At 36.3% G+C, this 22,510-nt stretch overlaps 1 protein-coding gene across 2 annotated transcripts in view; it reads left to right on the forward strand.

Moving 5' to 3' along the window:
• LOC140143849 (rhodanese domain-containing protein CG4456-like) overlaps window positions 1-20,661 on the forward strand; it is a 56,175-nt gene extending 35,514 nt beyond the window's left edge. The window contains exon 5 of one of the 2 annotated variants that reach the window (XM_072165663.1): window positions 20,008-20,661. In XM_072165663.1, coding sequence (XP_072021764.1) covers window positions 20,008-20,071 — 64 coding nt within the window. In that variant the 3' untranslated portion in view covers window positions 20,072-20,661. The remainder of the gene's footprint in view (window positions 1-20,007) is intronic. The other variant, XM_072165662.1, reaches the window with a different exon arrangement.
• Window positions 20,662-22,510: the final 1,849 nt, after the last annotated feature.

The raw sequence follows: 22,510 nt of genomic DNA on the forward strand, positions 1-22,510 counted from the left end.
TTTTGGCACAGATATTTTGGGCACCGTTTCTTTATTACCCCCTAAAAAGGTGTAGGAAAACGTTCAAATATGCAAAATTTCCTGCTCGCTCACTGCGCTCGCATTATATGATAAGACAATTTAATGTTTTAAAGTCAGGTTCCCAAAAATCTTGCATGTGAAAGGAGGGGGGTCAAAGATTTTTTGGCACATCAAAACGGGTGGCAAAGGTTTTTTGGCACGTCAAAAGGGGGGGCAAAGATTTTTTGGCACCGCCAAAGGGGGCAGGCAAGCGATTTTGGCAGTCCATTTTGAGAATTCACCACCCGGGGGTACACATAATTATTGCACCACCCCTAAAAAGGCTGAGGAAAACAGTACGGAAACGCTTACAGTATGGAAAGGCTTAAATATGCAACATGTATCTAGACCATTTAAAGTTTACAAATTGGGATCCAAAAAAATTTTGCATGTTAGCATGTGCAAAGGGGGGGTTTTGGCCGGCCGAGAGGGGGGGGCAAGCAATTTTGGCAAGCCGTTTGGAAATTTTACTGCCCGGGGGGCTCATAATTATTGCACAGCCCCTATTATATGATGAACAAAATTATAGAATAATAATATATACATTTGTAAGATACAATGTATGTGCCTTGTGGGTTAGGTATAAACTCATCATCAAGTAATGATGGTGAAAATAACAACCAAACTTTACACAGTAAGTGTAAATGGGTTGTAAATAACTAAAATCCCATTATAATATAAGTAGTTCAGGCATAGCATAAGTATTACAATACAAAAAAAATCATTTAGCCCGAGTGATGGCATAAGCATTGTACGTGCACTCGAGATTTTTTTTAAAAGCAAAATACCAATTCTGTAAAAGTAATCAATTTCCTCCAGCTTAATGCATTGTTTGAACAAAACATCTCAATCTACAAAGCAATTAACAATCACCAAAATCAATGTTATTTCTATTAATACATTTCTTGTAGCGTGTTGGAACAAAATTTAAAAATTTGAATTCAATAATCAATTTGAGTATATAACACTCAATTTGCTGTGTTTTATACCCACTTATGGTGGTACTACACCCCTTGATAAATTTGTGATTTTTTTTGCATTTGTCTCAAAAACTAATAACCCACTGGTAACAAAAGTTATGTATATAGGGGCAAGGGATCCAGTTACTACACTGGAATTTCAGTGATTCAAGACATTTATTGATCAAATATTGGTTTTCCCTCATTTTTGACTGTAACTCCACAACTGTTGTCTGTGCTGAAATAAAATTTCCATTGCAGTAATTGTAGTCCTTGCCCCTAAAATATACATATCGTACTTGCCACCATCAATACACTATAATTTTTGAGAAAAATATAAAAATAGGCACAAAATTGGCCAGGCGTGTAGTACCACCTTAAAGGAGTATTTTGTGATTCATCCTCGTTTTATGGTATGTGTAGATATCCACAAAAATGTGTATTCCAAAATTTCAGTTGATGTGTTTGCAAGTTATTCATGATTATGTATATTACATTTTTGTGTTGTAATTTCGATCTGTTAAGGGATCTAGAATGAGCGTTTATGGCATTTCGACAGTATTTTTTGTGGGACATGAGCGCACGTCAGACATATCTAATTGCATTCTGAATACGAAGAATGTCCTTCTGATATCAAATAATTTTGATTTTTTTTGAAATTCGCAATGTAATACACATTTTATGGCAAATGATTAAAAATTGATATTTTTTATATTTAACAGTAGTGAAGTAAATTTATAAATCTGATGATTTATAATAATAATAATAATAAGCCGCACTTATTAAGCGCCTTTAACCCAAACAGGGTCTCAAGGCGCTTTACAAACCATGAAAAATACAATCTTAAAACTACAAATTACTACCGGTACTTAAAATACAGTCTTAAAAACTACACAAAAATATTTTCCAAGAAACAGAAATACCGGAGGGACTGATTTCGCCAGACCGCAGCGCCAACGCAGAAAAAAAAAAGAGAGTGCATCACGGAATGGCAGGAACCCTCGCTCCAGCATCCCTATTACATATTACATACAAGCAATGAGGATTAATCAAATAACTAGTAAGATGCATGCATATTAAAACATATTAAATTTAGAACCGTACACAGAACCAGCTGTGAAACACTAAGAAAATAATGTCAAATTGCACGGAAGCGATGACCAGCCCTCGAATTAACCCACGGCACCCATGGCATTTTGCCGTGGGTGCCCACCCCACCGCCGTAATGCCCTCAAAATATGTCCTTTACCCAAGGCAGTCACTTGTCGTGCCCTCTAATGAAGTTGCCGTCGGTGCCCCAGCCCTGCCCCTTCATTATAAAATCTTCTATCTATATGTTTGTGTGTGTTTTTTCACTTTTGAGAAATTGCCTTGGTGCCCTTCTCAAATTTTCAACAGTTGCCATGATGCCCTCTTGAAATATTACAAACTGCCGTGCTGCCTTGTCTTTTCAGTGAAAATCCAAGGCAATTATCAAGTTGCCCTAAAAAAGTTGCTATTCCCCTTGAGATCCTTAATTCGAGGGCTGGCGATGACACACAAAAATTGATATAAAAGATGCCATACATATATACAAAAGGCAATCATTGATTAAAAAGAAAGGTTATCAGTTTTGTTTTAAAAACGTCAATTGATGATCTGAGGCAAGCCTGACATGCTGAGGTAAATTGTTCCATTCTCTATGAGCGGCTTCCATGCAGCTTAAAGGGGGATTTCGTGATCCACAGCCTCATCCCCCCACTTTTCTCAAAAAAAGTTGAGATTTTTATATCACTGGAAATCTCTGGCTACATAATGTTTATGTACAAAATATTTCTTCCAGATTAATTCGTTTTGCAAAGATATAGTGAAATTTGAATTTTGTTCTGGTGCACCAGAACGAAATTACAACGCATTGTCTATGGAGCAGTGTAATACACATACTCATGCATAACTCGCAAACGCAAAATCGGAATCAACTGAAATTTTGGGAATAGGCTTTTTTCGTGGATGTACTGAAAAATGTCATAAAAAGAGAATGCTAGGATCACGAAACACTCCTTTAAAGTGTATGTAGGTGGGATGAAATGCCGACGATCAATTGAAAATTTTGACCTTTTCTATTGAAGATATGGATTTTTTTCCCCCAAAACACCAAAAAAATTAAGTCTTTTGGGAAAAAAAATCCATATCTTCGATATGAAAGGTCAAAATTTTCAATTGATCATCGGCTTTTCTTCCCAGCTACATACACTTTAAGAATATATCATTAGATTTATAAAATTTACTTTGAGGACTGTTATATCAAAAATGTGAAAAATATCAAATTTTAATAATAATTTGTCATAAAATTTGTATTTACATCGTGAATTTCCAAAAATGAAAATTATTTGATATCAGAAAGACATTCTTTGTATTCAGAATGCAATTCGATATGTCTGATGTGCTCTCATGTCCCACAAAAAATACTGTCGAAACGCTCATTCCAGATCCCTTAACAGAACACAAATATATGACAAGTGAATGAATCTGCAAGAAATATTTTGCACACAAGAATTATGTAACTAGAGGTTTCTTGTGGTATACAAATTTCAGGGTATTTTTTAGAAAAGTGTGGAATGCGGCTGTGGATCACGAAATGCCCCTTTAATTTTATGAATAACATGATGATGATGGTATAATAATTATTATAATTTTTCTTATATCGTCGTCATTACAGATAATGCAGATGTTCTAAAACATGGTTAAACATCAGAAGTGAATATTACACAGGCAATTATACATTTTTGTAATTCCACATGAAATTGGATGCTAGTCCGAATAATCAGTCCCAGAACAAATTATTAATTTCTGACATGATCGTGTTCTGGGTCTGAACTGTTTCCATATGAAATATTGATGGCAAATTGGACAAAAGAAGCACATGGTTCTACTTGACAGCTTTTTAATCCCTATTCATGTTACGTGAATCAAGCTATTGTGGACCATCCTTCTGATAGTTGAGTGTTTGGACAAGCGGAACGTCTTTTGTCTACCTCTCTGTTTGTAAACAGACGAGGAGGTCGAAATTGTCATCCTCGCCGAATAGCAAAGTCAGCGTAATAGTACGGCACTAATTGGATGCTACCTTGCAAAGACACCAACTAACAAGCAAAGAAAATCCCCCGGCTAATCAACTTAGAGTTTTTCATAACATCATGCCGCGCTGAGCGGAGTACGATTTAATATGTTGCGCGACTTCTCCAGCATTCACCTTTCATGGTGTTTGCTACCACTTTTATTTTTATCATCAGTCGCATCCCAACCTGGATTGGGGCCGTCTTGGGATGTAGATCTGTTTGACAACTACGAAACAAGTTACACTTTGCCTCCAACCACTGAAAATTCGTGTTCGAAAAGCTACTTCTTGTCGTCAAACACGTCACTTGCCTTACGTGCAGTCGCTGAAACGGACTGTCAAATTCATCTTATATCACACGCATTTGCGCGGTTTAAAATTGAAGTAAAGCACATTGAAGGAAATGACGATTTCTCGTTATTTTTCGCTGAACAGTACACCGATGATGATGGTGATGATACGAATCCAGCAATTGTGGATAAAGTTGTATCATTGCCATTCAATCCTTGCTCGACTGAACTTGCGGGGAAAATATTAGTAATAAACTTGATGATGACATATGTTGATTTTAAGATAAGTAGTATGATTAAGGTAAATGGTAATGATAATTCTGGTTTAAGTTCATGTAATGTTACCGAATATCAAGATGTAAGATGGTATTATAAGGAAAACCATATATTCTCGTATGTTACTATAAGAAATATGGAGTTTCCTGTTCGAATATCGACTTATACATACGATACGGTTTGCCCAGATAAATGTACTTGTACATTAAGTCATAAAAAGTGGGATACAAAGTGCGCATCATCAGTGGGTATACGTAATAGCACAACCTTATTACTAGTCTGCAATCCCAATATAGCGGGGGTTTCTTTCGTGGAACGAAATCTAAAACACATAGAACCCGGGGCATTTCGGTGTTTTCCATCTTTGAGGAAACTGATAATGAACTCGAACAAAATTGACTCGCTGCCTGCGGGGATATTTCACGAACTTGACAATTTGAGATATTTAGATTTAAGTAATAACAACCTTGACTCTTTACCTGTGGGGGTGTTTGACAGACTGAATAAACTAGACTCTCTGCTGTTAAAGGACAATGACCTTGCCGGATTACCGCATAATATATTTGCTTCGCTCTTTCGACTAATAACCTTGTCGTTAGACATCAATACAATACCCTCCCTTCTTGAAAGTTCTTTTATTCAGTTACGAAGTTTGGAGACTTTGGTATTGGATCATAATAAATTACGGACACTCCCAAATCTTCTGTTTGGCTCTGTAGTGAATTTGAAATTTTTTTCGATCAGTAGTAACCGTCTTAGTACGTTGCCAAGTAACGTGTTCTTTTCTTTACGCAAATTGCAGGGCTTAGATTTGGCAGATAATTCTATATCAATCTTGCCTGGAGTTATTTTCAGAAACCTTACTGAGTTGTCTACCTTAAATTTAAAGATAAATAACATCAAAAAGATACCAGGTAACATTTTTGATAGCCTAGTCAATTTAGAACGCCTGGACTTGTCATACAATAGTTTAACCACTCTCCCTGACGGGGTCTTTAATTTGACGTCAAAACTTTACTCTCTCACTCTGACCAATAACGATCTGACTATTTTACCATCGGGATTATTCAGTAACCTGCGGGAATTGGTGTATGTTTCCCTAGATTATAATAATTTTGAACATCTACCTAGCGATATTTTCTCCGAGCATACAAACTTGGCAATCCTTATTTTATCAGACAACATGTTGACCCGCTTAAATTCTGATGTTTTTGCTAACATCGTGCATCTTCAAGCACTAGACTTGGGACGTAACAGCTTGATCGATTTACCGCCAGACCTGTTCAATCATCAACGACAATTGATTACTCTGTTTCTAGATCATAATCAAATATCAGATTTACCTGCTGGTATATTTGACATGCAGTCTTATGTCATTATCACGACTTTATCTAACAAAGAATATCTTGACTTCTTTACTAGATAACATATTTAGTTATAACATGATTATTCAGCGCCTGTGGTTAGATTTTAACCATCTCAAACATTTACCGTCAAGTATTTTTAACATCAGTACCCAAATATTGGACCTCAAATTGGACCATAATAACATTAACAAATTAAAAGATGATACTTTTCATGGTCTGATTGATTTGAACGTCCTTGATTTGTCTTTCAACAGTTTGGAGGTCCTAAATAATCAAGTTTTTCAGCAAACTTTAAATTTGGCACAACTTGACTTGAGTCATAACAAGTTGACGATGTTACTGCCAGAGGTGTTTAGAAATTTAGTACGATTGACTATTCTCCGTTTAAATTTCAACCTTGTGACAACTTTGCCCCACGACTTTGCTGAAGATCTCATAAATTTAGAAAATCTTATGGTAACGGACAATAAGTTGACCTCTATACCTCATGATATTTTCAGTTCTAATTTGAATCTCAGATATGTAACATTTGAACGTAATACTCTCACCGTTCTACCACGTCTCACCAATAGCTTAAACTATCTACAGCATATCTATTTAAATTCAAATCATATTGCTGAGCTATCAAATAGTATCTTTGCTCATCTGGTAAATCTTAATACCTTGTTTTTGTCAAAAAATGATCTGGTGTTACTGCCGGACTTAGTTTTTCATCCTCTTCGGAATCTTTTGATTCTTAATTTAGATAATAACAATTTGCATATTTTACCAGACACCCTGTTCAGTAGGGCGGGTCATAAATAGGGAAGGTTTTTATTTCAAATCGGCCATGGCCAAAAGGTGTTCCACTTGACCCCACTTGAACAAATATGCACTTTAAAAAATAATTGAAGTGGGTCTTCAGACCCCACCACCACCCTTATTCCGCTATATACTGAAATATGCACATTTTGTCAGATATTCAAAGAACAGATACATAATGAGAGGACATGTTGCTTCAAAACGTACATTTTATCCACCCAGAAGCACTTTTCAAACACAAATTAATCATCTACTACAGAAAATAGTCTATATACAAAACTTTTCTCTGAATTTCGTAACACTTTGTATGCTAAGATGTCCAATATTCACCAATATCGCATAAATATTACACATACAAAACTGGGTAACTTCTAATAACATAGCCATGACAAAATTAGGTTGATGTATTATTATCGGACTTGCTTAAAAAGGAATTAAATGAATCTGGAGCTGTTTATATGTGACCCATCATGACAAAATCCGTCATACGTCGCCACTTTTGAAGATACATCCCAATAAACATTACATTTTATATTTTCATGGACAAAAAATTTAACAAATATGACAAATGATATTCCACTCATATTAGCGGTTTACTGTTTACCTTCAGGAAATCAAAAAGTCTTTTCAACCATTTTTGTGTATATATACTGGACCTTATAAATCATCCTTGTATACTTACCTTTCAACACGTTTAAATGTCACTGGTGATGCAAATTATTGTCACCTGACACTACACTTGAAAGTCTTTCTTTGATTCAAATACTGGCATTAAGGCATGTGATCGGCAGATTTGACGTATGTAACCATCCCTTGCCTTCTGCCCATATATATTGTGAACTACATAGGGCGTAGAATTTGACAACAATATTTGCCAATTTTGTCAGTCCAACAATCTTGTCAGTCTCTGAATGGTAACTCATTGCCATGCAAAAGAAAAAAATTGCCATTGGAGTGGTCTACCAAGGAACATTTGTTGGTTGGCGAGCAGGTGCAACCCACTACCTACAGATGTTCCTTGGTAGACCACTTGTTTACTCACTATGATGGGCCTACCACAGGCCCAACCTCATTTGGTGGAAAATCGGTAGTCAACTCAAAGAGCACCTATCTTCAAGAGACATTGTTGATTTCAAACCAATCCGCAATCCAGACTTCCCTATCCCCCAAGTTAGGATCAAAAACTCTTGTACAAATTTTGTATGGCAGTGATCTCAGGTAACTGGCCAGAAGATCTACTCAATGAACCAGGTGGTCTAAATCATTCATGTTGGCTAACAACTGCAGAACTAATTCTGTGCTTGTATATCAGAACACCTGAGCCTTCTGTTGGACTGACAAGATTGGCAAATATTGTTGTCAAATTCTACGCCCCTATGTGGTTCACAATCAAAAGCAATCCTATCACAGATGCACCTAGAAACTTCTTTTAGATGATAAAACTTTTGCGACACTTGACAACCACTGAGAAGAACATAGCCAAGAGGGCAATGCAAGAAATGCCTTTTCTGCTCACCCAGAAAACCTCCTCCTTGCAATGGCAGCTGACAGCACTCACATCATTCGTAAAGAGGCTGTTAGATGGATACTTTCTGCACGGAAACACGCGGTCAATGTTGCAGAGCATTTTGACGGCACAGGTGAAGATGTACAAGACGAGCTTGCCAATGTAGCAGTAGAGGGATATAGTGATGATGAAGCAGAAGGAGACACGTTTCCTGATGAAGTCTACCCAACAGATGAGACGGTACGCTTTTTCAAAGTCCCTCAGATCAAGTTTGGAGCATCGGCTTACAGCAAAATGATTGATTGGCGCAAAGAGTCTGTCACTGAGCCACCTCTGACAAAGCACGTAACTGATGAGCAGGTTAAAGATATAGTAAATGTCCCAATAAATGTACCCAAATATCCATGCCACACACAATCAGTGGAAAGAGCGATAAAGTTGGTGTCTGAAGCCAGTGAGAAGGTATATGGGCAGAAGGCAAGGGATGGTTACATTCGTCAAATCTGCCGATCACGTGCTTTAACCCTAACCGCCTAAGGGCTTTTTGGCGACGGAAGGGAAAGAAGGAAGGAATAAAGAGAGAAAACAAGGAAAGAGGGTGTTTGCTCTGGGTGGGATTCGAACCCGCGACCCCTCGCATGCCAAGCGCTGGGTCGGCGACACTTTGCCACGGGTGTTGGGCTTCGCTGGCCAGCTAAACCGTGCCTATATATCACTTAGGGCGATTAAGTCCACCACGTGGGATGCACGCATTAACAGCGCATATATCAAGTAGTATTTTGTAGTACCCGTTCTGTTAGGGTTAATGCCAGTATTTGAATCAAAGAAAGACTTTCAAATGTAGTGTTAGGTGACAATAATTTGCATCACAAGTGACATTAACGTGTTGAAAGGTAAATATACAAGGATGATTTATAAGGTCCAGTATATATACACAAAAATGGTTGAAAAGACTTGATTTCCTGAAGGTAAACAGTAAACCGCTAATATGAGTGGAATATCATTTGTCAAATTTGCTAAATTTTTTGTCCATGAAAATATAAAATTTTCCCGTCAAAATTTCTTATTTTTAATGTAATGTTTATTGGGATGTATCTTCAAAAGTGGCAACGTATGACGGGTTTTGTCATGATGGGTCACATATAAGCAGCTACAGATTCATTTAATTCCTTTTTAAGCAAGTCCGGTAATAATACATCAATTTAATTTTGTCATGACTATGTTATTAGAAGTTACCGAGTTTTGTATGTGTAATATTTATGCGATATTGGTGAATATTGGACATCTTAGCATACAAAGTGTTTAACGAAATCCAGAGAAAAGTATCGTATATAGACTATTTTCTATAGTAGATGATTAATTTGTGTTTGAAAAGTGCTTCTAGGTGGATAAAATGTACGTTTTTAAGCAACATGTCCTCTCATTATGTATCTGTTCTTTGAATATCTGACAAAATGTGCATATTTCAGTATATAGGGGAATAAGGGTGGTGGTGGGGTCTGAAGACCCACTTCAATTATTTTTAAAGTGCATATTTGTTCAAGTGGGGTCAAGTGGAACACCTTTTGGCCATGGCCGATTTGAAATAAAAACCTTCCTATTTATGACCCGCCCTACTGTTCAGTAACCAAGAACAATTGTTGGAACTTTATTTGAATTCCAATAATATTACCGAATTACCCGATGGTATCTTTATCGGGCTTGTAAATTTAAATATCCTTGATCTAGATGATAACAGATTGAATTCTCGGTCTTTTGAAACTTCCAATTCAACCTCGCAGATCTCAAGATATTGAATTTAGGCCGAAATAATCTGACTGAACTAATGTCCGACCTTTTTGTCAACCTTCCGCAATTGCAGTTTATTTTCTTAAATGGTAACCACATTATAGAACTACCACCTGGTATTTTTGTTGGTCTTGTAAATTTGTTAGAAATAAACATGGTAGGCAACAAAATAAGTTCTCTATCACCTAGCATGTTCCGATCAAGCAGGAAGCTTAACTTGCTTCATTTGCAGTATAACAAATTAAAAGTAATACCACCAGGCGTGTTCAATGGTCTTTCATTATTATCGCGTCTTAGTCTGAAATTTAATCAAATTACAGATTTGGCAACTAACATTTTCGATGAACTTGGACAGTTAACATATCTTGATTTGTCGCATAATAACTTGACTTCGCTTCCAGCCAAAGTGTTTGATTCAACATTGAATCTAAGCGTTCTTAACCTAAGCAGCAATCATATTAACCATATACCATCGGAACTATTTAGTACTTTATTGCAATTAAATACCATCAAAATGGCGCATAACGAGCTGACGAGTTTGTCAGATAATATTTTTGATAATTGTAAAAGTTATCGTATATTGATCTCATGAGTAATCGATTCAATCATGTGCCGTCAAGTGCTCTCAGCAACCAAAGTCAATTGACGCTCATCAGATTGGGTTATAACGAGATCACGGAATTAAATCATGCAAGTTTTGACGGGCTGGCCGATTTGTCAGGTCTCCTCTTGTCGGGCAACCTGATAAGCTCTCTGACAGATGATATTTTTCTCTCGACTCAGAATCTAAACCTTTTGGCTTTAGATGAAAATAAAATTGTTTACTTGCCGGTAGGTCTGTTCAGTAACACAACTAACCTGGCGATGTTAACTGTTGCTTCAAATCAGATAACCGAGCTGCCAAGTGGTATCTTCAACAATCTTGTACATTTAGAGACTCTTGACCTCACTGACAACCCATTCAGTACTCTGACAGATCTAGTTTTCAGCTCAAACGTTGATCTCCAAGGGTTATATTTGACACATCTCAGTTTGTATTCTTTACCTTCTGGTCTGTTCAGACACATGACCCTGTTAATCGCGGTGTATCTGAATAGGAATCTAATCTCAGCGGTGCCCCATGGAATATTTGAAGGACTTGAAAATTTACAAGTTATTGACTTTGCGTACAATAGATTACGTGCAATACCAGATGGAATTTTTGGCTCCAATTTGGAACTCTCTTCATTGAATTTCAACGACAACAGTCTTGTTTTATTACCACCCAATATTTTCACCAATCTGACCAAATTGTATTCACTCAAGTTAAAAAACAATGGTATTATAGATTTACCGAAAAACATTTTCAACAATCTTGCAAATTTGAACATTCTTGATTTGGCTGATAATAATTTGAAACAGATACCAACGATGAAATATCAGTTTAACATAATTTATTTAGATTTAGACGGGAATGACATAAATTCAGTGACTAGTAAACATTTTAGCTTGACTTTGAACCTTGAAGATATACGCCTTAATCATAATAAGATAAATATGTTGTCTTCAAATGCTTTCAATAATTTAACACAACTTACTAGACTATACATGGAGTACAATCAAATTACAAGTTTACCAGAAGGTGTATTCGATGGTTTAACAAACCTGCAACTTCTTGTTTTAACTGGCAATGGTATCATGGAATTTCCCATCACTTTATCGTTAACAAACTTGTATTTGTTGCACATTGGACATAACAATGTCGATAACTTACGATCAACTTCAATCATTTCCATGCATTTAGAAATCTTAATTCTTGGCAATAACAGAATATCATCATTTGAAGACAACATATTCTATAAAAATATAAATTTGAGGATTTTGGATATCTCGAAAAATCTTTTAACTACTCTAACCAGTGATCTGTTTCATAAAAATGTTAATTTGAAATACCTTTTTATCGAAGGCAACCGACTTCTTTTGATTCATGTGTCCACATTTTATTCGGATAATATAAAGATATTGAAGCTTGATAACAACAGGCTATCAGAAATACCATATGGAATATTTGAATTTACGAAAGGTCTCACCTCTCTTACTCTCTCTCGAACCAAATTTCAAGCAACTAAACAATACGATATTTCAATCCTTGCCACTTTTAAATATTCTACAAATAGAGTATAACAACCTCACAGTGCTTCCACATGACATTTTTGTGGCAAACAGAAAATTGGAATATCTCGTTTTATCATACAATAAACTTTATTTATTACCTGCGGGGATTTTCGACACACTTGTTGTTTTAAAGATATTATGGCTAAACGGAAACATTTTACAAGAGCTGCCATATGGTCTCCTAGATTTTAATATCCATTTGAGTACTTGTGATCTCCAAGCTAATCAACTTTCTGACCTTCACAACAACATGTATGGTGCAACAGTAGACATGCGACATTTATCCCTTTATCGTAACGAGTTAAGTTTATTGCCGTTGGAAATATTTACACCATTAATTTGGTTAGAATACTTGGATTTGGCATATAATATGTTAATAGAGTTGCCGTCTCTTCTGTCTTGTACTAATTTGATATATATTGTGCTCTACGTAAATGTTTTGCCTGGAACCAGTTTTGACAGGATCGGAAAGTTTGACAATTTAAAGCAGTTAACACTAAATTTCAACAATATCGTACTGATGCCAGATGATGCGTTCCTAGGACTTAGTAACTTGCAAATTCTGTTTCTAAATTCAAACAACATCACTCGTGTTGAAGACAATGTTTTCAAAACTCTGATCAGTCTACAAATTCTATACATCTCGGACAATAATATTTCATACATATCAAGCAAAAGTTTCCATGGTTTGCAAAGTCTTCTTTTGTTGGACCTTCAACATAACAAACTTACGCGATTGGATAAAGAGCTCGTACAGCAGTTTGCTCATTTGAAAATATTGAATCTATCGTACAATCTCATTCAAGTAATTGACATCCATGACATCGACATGACCTCGGAAAATGCGACCTTTGACCTGACTGGCAACCCGCTTCATTTGCTTCAGACACAATCTTTAAATACCATCAGTAATTTGACCCTTTTGGTAGATGAGTATTCGGCGTGTTGCTTTATGAATGCTAACATCACTTGCATATCGATAGATGCTCGCCCAGCTTACTTAACGTGCAAACGTATGTTGCATAATCTGATGTTGCGACTGACAATGTGGGTTGTAGGCTTAGCCGCAGTCCTCTTTAATGCTGGTGTAATCCTCAGTCGAATAGCCATGGATATGGGTAAAAATAAAGTACAGAATGAACTAATATTTCATCTTGCGCTATCTGATTTCTTAATGGGTGTTAATATGCTCACATTGACATCTGCAGATGTTTATTATGCGGGTTACTTTCCTAGTTACTCAGAAAATTGGATAAAGGGACCACTATGTAAAATAGCCGCTACGCTATCAACCCTTGCGAGTGAAGCTTCAATAGGTCTAATCGCACTTATTGGTTTAGATAGATATGTGGCAGTTAGATATCCGTTGGGTATTCATCGAGGACTTGGCAAATTACGCATGAAAGTCTGCGTTTCAATTTCTTGGTTGTTGTGTATTTTCCTTTCCGTTGGGCCTATTGTATTAGACGTATTCTATCCGGGAATTATTTCGTATGATATTTCCGAAGTGTGCGTTGGATTACCGATTGTCAAAAGAAAACTCACTGTGGAAAAGAGTGTGTCACACCCTATTGTACTCAACTCCTATGATATAGAAATCCAACAGGCAATAGATCTGCATAGGCCTAGTGTAGACTATCATCTGGTTTTTAACATAACGACCTATAGTCATACACGGGACATTCCTTATACAACCTCAAAGCTGATTGGTCATAGAGTCGCTAGCTACCTGTCAATCATCGTGTTTATAGGCTTAAACTTGATATGTTTCATTGCAATAGGCGTATTCTATCTCAGAATATTTCAAATTGCGCAAACATCATCCAAAAAAGTTCGAAGTTCAGCCTCTGAGAGAGAAACGCGAATGGCTATTAAAATATCGACTGTGGTTTTAACTGATTTTGTGTGTTGGGTGCCGTTAGCTTTAATATGTCTATTTGTGCAGTGTGGTGTGTTCACAGTTGGACCGGAGATGTATGCCTGGACAGTTGGTTTAATTTTGCCAATCAATTCTTCTGTAAACCCGTTTCTGTATACATTGACAACTATTATATCAGACTGGTATGACAAAAGACAAACAAACCAAAAACAAAATTTGAATGCTTTGTAGCTTATATGTAATATGTGATGGCTTTCTTTAATTGCATTATCTAATCTCTGTATTATAAAGATTGATGTGAGCAAATAATTGTATTTTGCCTAACAAATGAAAATATTATACCCTGGACAGAAAAGATGTTCACTGCTTTTTTCCTCTCCTGGGTTTTTTCCTGCTTATATGTGAATTTGTTCCAACTTTTCTTGGATTTTGACACAAATTTTGAGCAGATTCTGCAGGATCTTGGCAGGAAGGTATTGTTCAGGAAAGCAGGAAAAAAATTCCTGCTTAATTTTTTTAGGTTAATACTATAAAAAATAGAAAAGCACCAAATTGCACACACAAAATATTAACTATGACCAAATATTGCACATATGCAGGTATTGAAAAACATCAAAATATATATTAAATTTCTGCTGCTGCACCACTATAAAAAAAAGGCATTCATGGCACTGAAGAACAATTCCAAGAGGAGATTACTGGTTAAAAAAGATCAACAAAATATGGGATAGGGCTCAGCCGAAAGCACTCGTTCCTGGCGCGGAATTTGGAAAAATTGAGGAGTTAGGTAAATTGCGACCATGCCTCGTAGGAGGGATTAATGACTGTGTTCGCTTATTTTTAGGCAGACCTTCATCAGCGAACCTACGACAGTGCTCAAAGATAGCAAACACCTTCCCTATATAGCTCCAATACTGGTTAGCCAGATTAAAGCAATTACAATTTTGGTGTACAGATTTGGTATAAATTTCTATTTAAAAAAGGGGTCATTGGGTGTAGAGTTTTCCTCAAAAAAGGGGGTCTAATTGATAGGCACATGATGCGTACCAATATAATGTATGGGAGTGCTCCCCCTTTCCGGAAACTCCACTTTTTTGCCGACATGAACTCGATCAGGCTCTGATGTATTTGGCCTCAGTCAGGGTTCAGCCTTTAAAGGACTTGGCCTCTGTGACGTACGAGGCAACATGTACAAGGGGAGCAAAATGGCAAATTCATCCAATGACCTGCTTCCAAATGTGTTTGCAAAGTGGGCCAAAATGTCCAGTGAAATGTAAAATGGACCCAAATGCTTCTGATCTTCCGGACTGGTATGGGGCTTGATTCAAACTTTAACAAGGTGGACTCAAGTAATGCAGATTGGAAACTTTTCTTGCCATATCACCTCTTTGGTTTGTTAAAAATAGGCCAAATTTTTTTTTTCTGTAATAATTTTCTGACTCCCCCCCCCCTCCATATTTTAGATGGAAAAACTTATGTGAATAATCTACTTTGAATTTTAAAAAAATTGAATTGAATATTTTCTTTGACCCCAGTATTTCTGAACACTCTCTTCATTATCTTTTGATAAAAATTCTAATTAGTGTACATGTAATAGTAATGTATATATTTTAAGCTGCAAAACGTGTAATAAAACATATTCGATGTTGTCTATTAAAACTATCTATTGAATGATATAGTAAATATTTTTGTATAGGCCTATGTTCCAACATAGAGATGTTAAGAAGTCACTTCTGCCAATGTACCCACACAATACCCCCATAGTGGTGGCACCAGATCAAATTTCTATGGTGGTGGGCAAAGTGAATTTCAGAGGGATCAAAATCTTGAAATTTTCACAAAATTGCTGCAAAAGTGGTAAATTTTGATTGTTGGGGGGTCATAAAATTTTTGATGACCAAAATGTAGGGAGTCACAAGACGACCACAGATAGTGTGTTTATTTTATTCAAAAAAGACTGATTTCAATACAATTTTAGCCTGTTTAGGGGTAAGGTGTGTCGGTGGTGGGGGGGGGAGTCATAATAGTTTTGTTGTCGAAATAGGGGGGTCACAATTTTATTGACACCGACTTTTTATACATTTGGGACCCCCCTTCCGAAGAAAATGATAGCCCCTAAATAATTATGTTATAAGGCAAGGGCTTACTTGAGCTTAGTGACCCGGGCAATTGAGAACTTGGACGGGCAGAAAAATGTCCAGGCTATCCATAACCTGTCTGATAAAAATCTTTAGTTAATTGTATTGTACAGTTTTGTTTAATATTAATAATATTAATAAGTCTTAATATAAATACAGTCTTAAATAATTTTTTGTACAATCAACAGCTTCTAAATGTCTATAAGAAGGCAATTTCTGATGTTTATAGTAGAAGTAGCAGGTGCCGTTTTGAATTGCGAAATTTGCGTTGTCGCAGATATGCCACTGGGCAGTGATGCCAACACCGCGCCTTAGGCGCACAATTGGACTACTTGGCGATCCATTGCCGCTACTCAAAAAACTTTGCCGATACTAAAATTGGACTACTTTGCAAAAGTCAGGTTGGGTCAGTGGTTTGATGTATTTTCCTTTTAATGTTGCCGATTTATAAAGGTTTTGAGTCTCTGAAGCTCTGAATTTCAATTGCAAAGGTTTTTGTGACCATTTATTGATCAGTCTGTAACTTCCCATTAACTACCGGAAGTTTTTAAGTCAAGACAGTGCTTTTCTGCCCAATTGGATGATTTGCGTTCTTAATTTGGTTCAATCCGCCCAAATATCCAGTGTTGGGCACTTTTTTTGGAAGCTTAAAAATTGGGCTACTTGAGACTCCTTTACGGCAGCCTGGCAAGCCAATGTACCGTGAATTGATGTTGAAAAGTTTTGGCAACACTGCCACTAGGTGGTGCACTCACTTGTAGCTTAAATAAATCCTAGGTCGGAACGGACATGTGAATGGCTGGTTTGGATCCAGGCTATATAAATAAGGTATGGTTTGAAGAATGTATAAGTGCACTGCAAGTATAAACAACCAAAACACAATACTTTTGTTAAATTTTGTTTAGTAATTAGTATTGACCAACAACTTTGACATTGATGTGATAACAATTTGTAGTGTAAAACTAGCTGTACATTTTCGTATATAAATATCGATCTTAAATGCTTAGATAGTCGGTTATCACCAAAAGTTGCGACTATGGTTATAGTGTATTTTGTTGTGCAACCCTTCTCTCCTGTATCGTCATCATATAATTTAGTTTATGCTCCTCATCAGAACATTCCCCTGCACCGTTGCACCCTCTTGAAGAAAACTTCAAGTGCAGGTTATGATCAAAACCTCTTCTAAGTTTTTTTTTTACTCTTCATACCATAGAATTCTGTTTACACGCATGCCTCTAAATGAATGGGTTTTTGTCAAAAGAGATGAAAGGCAGACACCCTTCGTATCCACAAAAACATTAATTGGAGTTTGAGCAACAATACTATATTACTGATACAGGCAGTTGTACAAACATATATTATTGTACACCAATCTATTGTTATGTTTTTTGGGGACGATGTCTGGCTTTCGTCGAAATAAACCCCTTATTTAGAGGCATTTATGTTTGTAGACAGAATTTTACGGTATTCTCCTTTCACCCTGATGATTGAACTGGTTAAATAAAAGCTTGTAAAAGTTAAACATACACAATGTACATCCCTTAGATTATTAATACACAGATTGGAATTTTTCATGCCTGTGCCCTCTCACGCGTATTTCGAGTTCAGCTGACGCCTTGTACAGCGTTCAGACCTGGCGACATCGCTGAAGTTTCTTTTTGTGTACGCCGCTATTTGGATTATTTTGAGTTAGCTCACGCGGTACCTGACTTAGCGTCGATCCCCTGGGCAACATGCCAAGTTTCCACGGTATGGTACATCCCATAGAATAAGAGCTTATAAGTGCTAAGTGAGTGAAGTAGAGGGAAGACTGAGTGAGTGGGACTATTCAACATAAAACTCACTCACAATAGTGGGTTTACTCACACTTGGCTGTTGGTTTTCATCCCCAAGAGTGTTTTTACTCCCATTTGATTGTTGGTTTTCACCCTTAAGAGTAATGTCACTCCCATTTCACTGTTGGTTTACATCCCCAAGAGTGGCTTTACTCCCATTTGATTGTTGGTTTTCACCCTTAAGAGTAATATCACTCTCATTTCACTGTTGGTTTTCATTCTCAAGAGTGGGTTGACTCCCATTTGATTATTGGTTTTCACCCTTTAGAGTAGTGTCACTCCCATTTCACTATTGGTTTGCACCACAAGAGTGGTTTTACTCCATTGACTGTTGTGTTTCATCCCCAAGAGTTATTTCACTCCCATTGGGCTACTGGTTTTCATCCCAGAGAGTGATTTAACTCCCATTCTACTGTTGGTTTTCATACCCAGTGAGTGATTTTACTCCCATTTAACTGTTTGTTTTCACCCCAAGAGTAATTTTACTAACCTTTGACTGTTGGTTTCACTAAAAGAGTAATAGCACTCCATTTCACTGTTGGTCTACATGTACATCCCCAAGAGTGGTTTTACTCCATTGACTATTGTGTTTCATCCCCGCGAGTTATTTCACTTCCATCGGACTACTGGTTTTCATCCCAGAGAGTGATTTCACTCCCATTCCGACTGTTGTTTTTCATCCCAAGTGAGTGATTTTACTCCCATTTAACTGTTTGTTTTCACCCCATGAGTAATTTCACTAACCTTTGACTGTTGGTTTTCACCCCAAGAGTGATTCACTCCCATTTGACTTGGTGTTCATCCACAAGAACAATTTCACTCCCAGTATTTTGATCTCATGGTTTTGAAGATTTATATTGCCTATTCATTTTCACTCCTACAAAGTTTACCTACACTGCACTGTTTGAATGTAATCACAGTCAGAGTTCAGTACAATTACCGAATGGGGTGCAACATACTTGCTAGACTTGAGTCCAGTCCTCATTTACAGAGTGTAGGGTTAGAGTTGGGGTAGGACAGTCTTGTAATAAGACTAGTAGCAGAGTTGCACCCTATTCGATAATCGCTCCCAGAGTTCTGTCAGTAGAAACAAATGTATATTTGGCTTTTCCAGTTGAAATATATACACCCCTTCAGGAAGATGTGACCTTAATCTTCCACACAGGGAGTGTGAATTTCAAATGGGGTTACCTGAATGGGCGACTACATTTAAAATCTGCACCCCCTGTGTGGAAGATAAAGGTCATGTCTTTCATAGATGGTATGTGGATTTCAACTGGAATAGCCTAATCCAATCCAAGGGATGTTACCATGGTTACCAAGTGGAGAGGGTGTCCCCCGTCTTGGTTGTTCAGTGCAACAAAGACTCATCTCCATTAGCTCCCCTGTTAAACATTTTGTAGGAGTGCTTATAGGCCAAAACAAAAATAAATTGCTTGGTTGCCCTTCCAAGACAATAATTAGGAGGGTCGGTAGGTTGATCTTTTTTTTTTTTTTCATGGGCTCTTCCTCCATTTTCCCTACGGTTTGAAAATTGTGCAGTTTTGGACTGAATTTAATTGGAAATACTTCTTGTTTTTAGTCAAATATGCATTTAATAAATAAAATGAACGGATAACAAATATAAAAGTCCTTGATTCTGTCCAAATTTAAGGTTTCTTCTAAAAAAGTGTTTGAAAAAAACAAACCACCAAGATTTCCAATTTCGGTCGGTTGAGGGCAACCAAACAATTTTTTTTAGCCTAATATAAATCTTGTAATTTATCATTACTACTTCAATTCATGCTCATGAAAATTACATCGTAGCTGTCATTAAATGACAATGTCAATATTTCTTTGCTTTTTTTTTCTTTCAGGGCTAGGCATTTCCCTGGAGGGTGGCTAGAATGGGCCAAGGAAAACAACTTAGCAGCTGAATAAGATGCCACCATGGTTTCACAGTTTGGTAATCTGGATTTGCATGGTATTATGTAACACGATCAAGGGAAATGAGTCAGATGTCGCTGATATAGATTTTGAGATATTGGCAAAGAAAATGTTCAAATTCTTTTATATTGATTGCAGCGATTGATTTGGAATGAAACCAAAAAGTCACTAATAATAATTATCGATTTGAATTGTTAATAAAAAGACTCGGAGGTGATACAATCACTAAAATTCACTATATAAAATTTCCATATAACCCTTTTTTTAACACTTTAACACATTGATTTCTGTACTCTCCGTAGCAATATAAACATGTTGATACATGCAAAATACCTGTGTAAACGTGTTGTAGTGTTAATGGTAAGCAATATGCCTTCTATACCTTCTTATGTATACGGAAATAAACGTGGTGAAGTGTTAAAAAGGTGTTTTCTGGTAATTTTTACAGTGTTTTTGATTTACTTTGTTTTTCGAATCACTCAGAACTCCAATTTAAATGGGGCTTGAACTATTAATAGGCCTAATACTTTTTTTAAAGTGTGTAATGAATAAAGCAGTATGCAGACTCCGAGTATTAGACATACAATATTGTATGTAACATATCTACGTTATTTAATCTATTGCCATACTATTTCCAGTAATGTTTAATTCTAACAAATGCTTGATGATGTAAAATTGATAATATGTTACGTATAATATCTGGTAGAAATATATTATCAATTTTACGTCATCAAACATTCGTTAGAACTTAAACATTACTGGTAATAGAATGGCAATAGATTAAATAACGTAGATATGTAACATACAATATTGTACGTCTAATAAAAAGTCTGCATACTGCTTAATGAACAAAAATCAATATTGTAAGTTCAATGTTATTCATTCCTTTTGACCGTGTCACATATTTGGAACTAACACATATTATACATCATAAGAGTGTGTTAGGAATTTGATACAACATATTTGACTGCCAGTTATAATATATATGAATGGTGTATATAGTAATTGAAGGATGTAAAATTGAAATACAAAATGAACTTGTAATAATTGTAAATCTGTGTGTCCAGGAAGTGATTTCACATGATGTGCCAAACAGCTTATAATGAGTGCCCAGTGGTGGACTTCACTCGAGTTACGTATGTGTCATAAATCCTTTTACCCATCGTATATTAGTCTAACCCCATAACCCATTGGGCAATTCCATTTAAAATCCACACTACCCCTGTGGAAGATTTAGCTGAGGTCTTCCACAGAGAGAGTATGAGTTTTGATTAGAATAGGCAGATTGGGTAACTTCCATTTGAAATACTCACTCCAGTTGTAGAAGATTATAGGTAGCCATAATACAGGGGGTGGGAAAATGGCCGGTTTCAAAATTATTAACCCAGACTAATACCAATGTGGAAGATATTTCCAAAATCTTCCACGGGGGTAGTGTGGATTTCAACTGGAATATCCCAATTTTTCTGCCTCTTACTGCAGCTGCTAGTATTATATATGGGCATCCAAGTCAACTTGATTACGAATGACTTTAATTTGGCTATGATCGGCTAATCAGAAGAATATCACTTCTATTACATTTGCACAATAATTGCTAACAGGCTCAGCATTTGATAACTGAGTAATGTCTCCCCATAGCTGCAACAACTAGCATATGATGCAACCTAAAAGTTGTTGCAGTCTTTATATTGCATAATAATTACTGTAATAATCATTTGAATTATAATAATCATATCATAATATTAAAAAAGTATGAAATATGGTTGCGGGTGATATTATAAAGAAAACAATTTTGAAAAAAAATATATAATTATGTAGTGTTGTTAACATAACTTTAAATTCAGTTACGTTATGATGTAATAAAAATCTATGAAATAGACAATGAGCATCAACTCCCAAATAATTTTATGTAAAATTGTTGTACATGTACTTTTCAAGTGTAATTCTTTCATGCTGGCAGATCTGATTTTCTCACAATCACAATCAAATTGTTATGAATTCCAGTTATTTTTGCTTAATGGATTGTAAAATGCACAATAAATGTATGTAAACTTCCCAGGGTAAACTTGTTAGTACTGGTTGAAGCGCAGATCTTTTTTCTGTTGAATTGTGATAGCAATTAAATTGCATGCACAACAGTCACATTTTGAAAGACCATGCACAGCCACATGTTGGATATATAAATTCCTCAACAAAAGTTGATGATTTAAAACATGTTCATATCGTGTTGCAATGGACAGCTAATTAATTCCTCTTTACAAACAGAATGTGCCAAATTGACCATTATTCTGTGCAGCAATCTGCAATCCCATATCTTTGCAATCTGGGACCTAATGCAATCCTCCAAGATGACAACGCTTGCCCCCATAGAACCAGGGTAATCAATGACCACATACAGATAGAATATGGGAGTCGCAAGAATGGAATGGCCTG

The sequence above is a fragment of the Amphiura filiformis genome, unplaced genomic scaffold (genome assembly GCF_039555335.1).
Source record: "Amphiura filiformis unplaced genomic scaffold, Afil_fr2py scaffold_29, whole genome shotgun sequence".
In the NCBI taxonomy this organism is placed as follows: Eukaryota; Metazoa; Echinodermata; class Ophiuroidea; order Amphilepidida; family Amphiuridae; genus Amphiura; species Amphiura filiformis.